The 7,989-nt window shown below is 35.5% G+C and overlaps 1 protein-coding gene across 1 annotated transcript in view; it reads left to right on the forward strand.

Annotated features, from left to right (window-relative positions):
* LOC106519930 (protein NipSnap homolog 2) overlaps positions 1-823 on the forward strand; it is a gene marked incomplete at its 3' end in the record, with an annotated part of 2,013 nt that extends 1,190 nt beyond the window's left edge. Inside the window, 3 exon segments of the mRNA XM_014011797.1 lie at positions 376-485; positions 600-645; positions 729-823. Of these exon segments, the coding sequence (XP_013867251.1) occupies positions 376-485; positions 600-645; positions 729-823 (251 nt within the window).
* Positions 824-7,989: the final 7,166 nt, after the last annotated feature.

Here is a 7,989-nt window from a genome sequence, read left to right on the forward strand (position 1 = left end):
ACCATGGAGATATGAACAGCTTTTTATAAGGTAAAAATAATAAAACAAGGTCTTTGTCTGCAATGATTAGACATGTTTTTTATTATTGTTATTAGTGATTATCTCAATTTCAGCTAAAAGAATTGACAAAATCCTACACACTGTGCATTTAAGGCAAACTTTGTAGGGATGTCTGCAATGATTAGACATGTTTTTTATTATTGTCATTAGTGATTATCTCAATTTCAGCCAAAAGAATTGACAAAATCCTACACACTGTGCATTTAAGGCAAACTTTGTAGGGATTTTTTTATGTTTTATTATTATTATTTTTAATTGAAAGTAGCAGGTGAAATGCTGGTTGTATCCAACTTCTTTTTCAAAATGTCTCCACAGGAGCCTCTCTGGGCTCAAATCTCTTTTTGTTAGAAAAGTTGACCCCAGAAAAGACGCTCACTCTCATCTGCTCGCCAAGAAAGAGGACAACAATCTGTACAAAATACAGTGTATGTAATGTTTGTGACTTGCTGTGGTTGAGACAAACTGTAAAATATTTTTAGTAATCTTATCATGTTTAAAAAGCTGTCTTATTAGTTTTATTTRATTTTATTTTCCCACAGTTCACAATGTCAAGCCAGAGTGCCTCGATGCTTACAATGAACTCTGGTAAGAAATTCCCATTCATTTATCAATCAGATCGTTCAGTTTTACTGCAGGTCTTTTTAATGTTTACATGTTTGTGTTTCCAGTCAAAGTGTGTTGCCCTCCATTCACACCAGTCCTGAATACCCATGTGAGCTTGTGGGCACCTGGAACACTTGGTACGGAGAGCAGGACCAGGCAGGTAAGATGTTAGAAAAGATTAAAACTTTTAACACAAGTAGTTGACAAACGCACATTAATGGTGTTGCTGCACGAATAACAGCCTGTTGGTTCAAACAAGTATAGTTAAAAGTTGAAACAGTGATTTATTAAATTATGCATAACTTAGAGGAATTTTTAACAGTGTTTTTTTCCTTATTAAAAGATAATTTATTTACTTGGAGAAAAAGCAATTTAGGGTTAAACAGCTGTTCAGAAATAGTGTTTTTAATAGTTTTGTGGAAATTCAAGTGAAAAGTAACTAATGGATGAAAGCAAACAAAAAATACTTTCAAATTGGTCATTGAGTTATAAGTAAAGATTTTTTCTTCTAACAACTTTTCATACCTCTTCAGTGTTATAGTGCTTATATTTAAGTTTAAAACAAATTTGTTTAAATAGCTTTTTTCCAGGTTGTTGTCCACTTTTTNGTATTTTTACAGTCTTTATTTTATAGTTAAAATATATGTTTATTAAATAAAGTCTAATGTTACAACTAATCGGGGATCCCTTTAAAAAAGTATTTATTTACTTTTGCTAATCTTTTCAACAATAAAAACAATCAGCAACTGATTTTATTTTCTCTGAAAATGAAACAAGTTCAGCTGAGCTCAGATACTGTGTAACAGATCGTTTACAATTTCCATGCTTCAGACTTTCTTGTTCTTGTTTTCTGATAAAAGCTTCTTGTCAGTACTCGACAGGAAATGACACGTTAATGTCAAACCAACAGGCGGCTCATCATGAAACCACAGAAAAACACACACTCATCCTGGAGTGATCAGAAACGCACGAGCTCATGGAGGAAGTTCTGCATTATTTCTATTCATAGAAACAAATGAATCATATCAACCTTTAGGTTATTGTCTGTGAAACTCTCATAATAATAAAAAAACTAGATTTAAACCTGACAGACATAATCTGAGAAACAAAAAAGCAGAGTTGTTCAGCTAGCAGCTACACTGTGATCAAGCAGATGATTTAATTTGTAATTTTGCAGCACTTAAAAGCATCACCAATGAGGTGCAACAGGTCCAAATATAACAAAATAAAAGCTTTGAAAATGTACTCAAATCTGCCAAACTTCATAAGAAGTTTACAAACATTTACTACCCTTTGCACTGATACATACTGGTGGAAATTATCTGTAAAAAACAGGAAGATAAATATAGATTTTGTYGTCAGAGTGGAAAAACTGTCCAGTCAAAGCCTGTGTTCACACCACGCACTGCTTCCACTGAAGTTTTGGACCAGTTGATCATCACTACAGGACTTTAGTGAAGTTGTAACAAGTGAATATAACAAATACAGATAATTATAAAACCGTGACAGATTCTGTTTTCCTGCTGCTGCGTCTGAGCCCGTTTGTTTACGTTCACCTCTTCCTCTGACACGTGTGATCAGGGCGAGTTTTAGAAAAACCAACCAGACCGGTTTACTTTAAAGGAATGTCTGATATGCAAAACAAATACAAGTTTGTAGGCCTGACTACTTGATTCAATGCTTGTAAATAAATAACAATAACAAGGTTGGTTTGAACAGACTGAATGTTTTCTGGTTTTTCTTACTTTTCTCTGTTCTGACTCCACCTCAGTTTAGAAATCATTGACAAAAACACACCAAACTCAGGTCTGAGGCAGTGGGTGTTCATTAGTCTGCAGCTTTTTAAAAAGTAGAAGTTTATATTTGGTCATTTTATAAAAATGCTAACACATAGCTAGTTAGCATATAAGCAGCTGCTGCAGCAACCAATGGAATAAATTATGTACAAAAGCAGTTTCACTAATTTCTAACCATGAACAGAAATGGTCGAGTCATCGTCTGAGCATGTTCAGCGGGGTCTTACCATGGTCTTCCCACACTGGAAGCTGATGCTGGACTGAATGTTGTTGCTGCTTCCGGGACATTTTTTCGTGCTGTTATAGTCGAGAACAGAAGCAGTGAGCTTCTGCAGCGCCAAGTCACCTGAACAAAGAAAAACAGAATCAGCACACGCTGCTAACATCCTTAAAGTCTTCAGACTCGAGCATGTTGACAGTAATGGAACCATCACACTCAGTAGGAAAAAATACTTGTTAATGCTCTTTCCATGCATTTAGTTTAAAAACTGTGAAATCTAATTTATAGCTGCATACATACAATCAGGGATGCACCGATACCAATATCAGTATTGGGTATCGGTCCGATACAATGTGCGTTTACTTGTACTTATAAAAGTGCTCCAATACTACAGGACCCGATGCCAGCTTCATTTCACTCTGTTTGTGCTCTAAAACCAGTAAACTACTAGTTTTTTTGGACAAGTTTGGACATACAGCGGGTGAAATAAGTATTGAACACGTCACCATTTMTCTCAGTAAATATATTACTAGAGGTYCTAATGACATGAAATTTTCACCAGATGTRGGTAACAACCCAAGTGATCCATACATACAAAGAAATCAAACCATAAATGTCCAGAAATGAAGTTATTTGTAATAATGTGGAATGGCACAGGGAAAAAGTATTGAACACACTTACTGAAATTTATCTAATACTTTGTACAAAAGCCTTTGTTGTCAATGACAGCTTCAAGACGCCTCCTGTATGGAGAAACTAGTGGCATGCATTGCTCAGGTGTGATTTTGGCCCATTCTTCCACACAAACAGTCTTCAAATCTTGAAGGTTTCGTGGACCTCTTCTATGAACTCTGATCTTTAGTTCTTTCCATAGATTTTCTGTTGGATTCAGGTCAGGTGATTGGCTGGGCCATTCCAGCAGCTTTAGTTTCTTTCTCTGAAACCAACTGAGAGTTTCCTTGGCTTTGTGTTTGGGCTCATTGTCTTGCTGAAATGTCCAGCCACGTTTCATCTTCATCATCCTGGTAGATGGAAGCAGATTTTTATCAAGAATGTCTCTGTACATTTTTCCACTCATCCTTCCTTCAATTATTTGAAGTTTGCCAGTACCATATGCTGAAAAACAGCCCCACACCATGATGTTCCCACCTCCAAACTTCACTGTTGGTATGGTGTTTTTGGGCTGATGTGCAGTGCCATTTGACCTCCAAACATGATGTGTATTCTGGCATCCAAACAGTTCAATGTTGGTCTCATCTGACCAGACTATATTCTCCCAGTATTACACAGGCTTGTTTAAATGTTGTGCAGCAAACTTTAAAGGAGCTTCAACATGCTGTTTCTTCAGCAGTGGAGTCTTGCGTGGTGAGCGTGCATACAGGCCATGGTGGTTCAGTGCATTACTTATTGTTTTCTTTGAAACAATCGTACCTGCTAATTCCAGGTCTTTCTGAAGCTCTCCACAAGTGGTCCTTGGCTCTTGGACAACTCTTCTGATAATTCTTTTCACTCCTCTGTCAGAAATCTTGTGAGGAGCACCTGGTCGTGGTCGGTTTATGGTGAAATAATGTTCTTTCCACTTCTGAATTATGGCCCCAACAGTGCTCACTGGAACCTTCAGAAGTTTAGACATTCTTCTGTAACCGATGCCATCATTATGCTTTGCAACAATAAGGTTGTGAAGGTCTTGAGAGAGCTCTTTACTTTTACCCATCATCAGATGGTTCTTGTGTGATACCTGGCCATCATTTGGGACTGAACCAGCTGATATTAACTTGCACTGACAAGGGGCAGGCTTGCTTTCTAATTACTGAGAGAGTTCAGCTGGTGTCTTGGCTTTCCATGCCTTTTTACACCTCCCTTTCTTCATGTGTTCAATACTTTTTCCCTGTGCCATTCCACATTATTACAAATAACTTCATTTCTGGACATTTATGGTTTGATTTCTTTGTATGTATGGATCACTTGGGTTGTTACCGACATCTGGTGAAAATTTCATGTCATTAGCACCTCTAGTAATATATTTACTGAGAAAATTGTTGACGTGTTCAATACTTATTTTACCCGCTGTACTTTACAGATATGTACCATTATTTGCCAAGCCATTATTTTATTTTTGTACAGTTAATTTAATTCGCATTTAGGTGAAAGATGCGGTGAGGCTGTTTGTTAAAAAGTAAAATATATAAACAGTATATTTTTGTACAAGTTTGGACATACTTTACAGATATGTACTATCATTTGCTCAGTGATTGTTTTAATTTTGTACTGTTAATTTAATTTACATTTAGGTGAAAGATGTGGCAAAGTTGTTTAAGATTCAGAAAGAGTTCAAATGTAAAAAAAACTATATTTGGTTAGATTTATTTGTTTATTTTTTTGTACATGCTGTCTTGGTATGGTTATATGACAGTAAAATGGTTTTAAACCAATAGTAATGTACTTTGTTTATGTTTGAAGTGCCTAATGAAAATAAACATTTTAAGTCAATTAGAAGGATTTTTAAAAATATTTGTTAGTACTTGTATCGGTACTTGGTATCGGCAAGTACTTTAATGTAAGTACTTGTACTCGGTTTTCAAAAATCTGGTATCGTTGCATCCCTACGTAAAATATATCTAATCTAGACTTCGAAATGTTTCCAGCACACATAAATACAGTTTTGTTTTCAAGCTGTTCTTCCCTTTAAGTCGTCAGAGCTGACAGTTTGTCTGAGTGATGCTTTAAACCTTTCAACCTCCTGAGACAGAAACTGTTTATTTTAACTACATGGTCAGTACAGAGGCTTCATTAATCATCCCAATATTTCACAGGAAAATAAAAAAAGACTGGATTTAAGACGTGGAAAGTTAAAAAATAAAAATAAAAAACTCTCAGCAGGTCAGGAATGAAACTGTGGGCCTAACTGAATCTGTAAATATAAACTGCTTATATATAAGTGAATTCATGCTAATTGTAGTTTTAAATTTAGCTTTGTTTTTAGATTTTTGTGTGTTTTCAGTTGTTTGGATTTTTGTTGTAATTTACTTTTATTTTGAACATTTTTGGGTATAAAAAAGGGGCAGATATTATAAGACTTATTCTTCTTCTGCTGCCTTTCATTTTATTTTGATTGCATCTTTTTTTGTTGCGTATATACTGTAATTGTTGCAAATAAAATGAATTAGATAAATTTAAAAAAAAATTGTGACCTGGGGCTTCATGAATAAAGGAGTGCGCAGCTTTCACACTTTCGCACCAATGACCTAGTTGATTTACCCAGAATGCTTTGTGTGCAAATAAAATGGCTCCGTCTGTGTAAAAATATATTTTTAAAAATTATAAATTAAACAGCCTACAGTATTTTTACAGTCTTTATTTTACAGTTAAAATAAATGTTTATCAAATKAAGTTTAATGTTACAACTAATCGTGGATCCCTTTAAATTAGTGGTTTTCAAACCAAATGTTTGGAAATGTAAACGAGAACTAAATATGAATGAATAATGAACCTTTTTGACATGAGAGCAATTCCTTGCCAGTAAAATAAAATTGAATTATTAAAAACAAGAAGAGCATGTTTCTTTAAAATTTTAAAAAGGAATTGAGACAAAAAAAGTTTTATTACAAATGATGTAGCATTTTGGAAATTTAGATGTTACGTCTGTTTTTCAACAAGTCTGAGCAATTATTTCTATCATGGATGTATTTTACTGCTTTTATCTTTTCATGATTTTAGTTTAATTTGGTCCAAAAACACTTTGGAGCCCAAAGATATCCTGATCAAACTACGAAAAACAACAAGATGAACAACTGTTTGACATATTAGCAAGAATATATTTCACTGAATTCATTATTTTTTACAGGTAACAGCACAAAATGTTTGTCTAACTTATTGGATCTTTACTAACTAAACTTTAAGAGTTAACAGGAAGTTGAAACAATCATTGTGGAGTATTTAAGACTGTTAATAGTTAATCTGTTTAACCTGGATGAGTTCCAGTAAACAGACCAGTTTGTTTTTGTGAAAGGACTCGGGGGACACTGTGTGGAGAAGCTGGGAGACAGAGTTTTAAGAAAGCGAGGAAGATGTTGCTGACACACCAGAGGAGGAAGACGAGGAAGACTGCCTGATCAGCAGAGATCAGATCTCAGATGAAGCTCTGAAAAGACCAATCAATAAAACATCGCTTCGATCATTTCGTTGGAAATAAAACCTCCACATGTCAGCAACAGAACTGAGAGTCACCCCAGCATTAAAACCAAACAAATCAGCTTTTATCTTTAGACAGAACGGAACAAAAGAAACATTAAGTGGGTAAAACCTGATGAAAAAATGTGATTTTTCTTCTGACAAAATCAGAAATGTCTCATATATATATATATATATATTTCAATCAGGAGAATCCCACAGAGAAAACATCTCTTTTTCAAGGTCGGCCTGAAGGAGAACATGCAAACTCCACACAGAAAGACCCCAGGTCCAAGCCGGTGCTAGAACCTTGTTGCTGTGAGGCATTAGGGTTAACCACTGCACCATCGTGCTGCATATTTTAACCCCCACCCCGTGATTTAATGTGACTTGATTCTTGCAGCTCAAGTTTTCTAAAAGTGCAAAAGTTTCAATCATCCCTCATAGTCAGAAAGAAGCAGGGGTAGACATCACCATTGTTTATGTTGTCCGAGACAACCTATTTTCATTTCAGACAACCAGATCCTGTCTCCTGGTTGTCTGGTGGACAAACAAGAAAAAAAGACCTTGATAAAAGTTCTCTGTCGCGGGTGTCCATCATTTGTAAAAAAGAAAGTGAGAAAAAAACTTGATAAAGCCGAACAGAACACAAAACTGTAACTTTTAATAAGGTCATGTACACAGGATACTCCTATTTAAGTAAAAACGTTTGACCTATGAGCAGAAAGAAGTTTATGAATGTTGGGTAAACTCTAGAGTTTATTAGCAACATTTTTGCTTTACTCCCTGAGCCTTAAATACTTTATTTCAAAGAAGAGAATGAGGAAGTTTTATTCACGTAGATCCTGTCAACCTGGCTGACTGAGAACAGTTATATATAATAAACTTTGTCTACAGAACAAACTTGTTAAATTACATTTTTCTTGACATTCTTTTGGACAACCAAAATGTTTTGCGGACAACCATGTTTTATCAACAGGTTGTCCGCTGGACACCCTGAAAAAAATTTCCTTATGTCTACCCCTGATTATCCCCCTTTTACTGCCAAGACGAGAGAGGAAACTGCTAGGAGGAAGCTAACACAGCAGCCGGTGTGTGTGTGTGTGTGTGTGTGTGTGTGTGTGTGTGTGTGTGTGTGTG

Source organism: Austrofundulus limnaeus, unplaced genomic scaffold, assembly GCF_001266775.1.
Source record: "Austrofundulus limnaeus strain Quisiro unplaced genomic scaffold, Austrofundulus_limnaeus-1.0 Scaffold84, whole genome shotgun sequence".
In the NCBI taxonomy this organism is placed as follows: domain Eukaryota; kingdom Metazoa; phylum Chordata; class Actinopteri; order Cyprinodontiformes; family Rivulidae; genus Austrofundulus; species Austrofundulus limnaeus.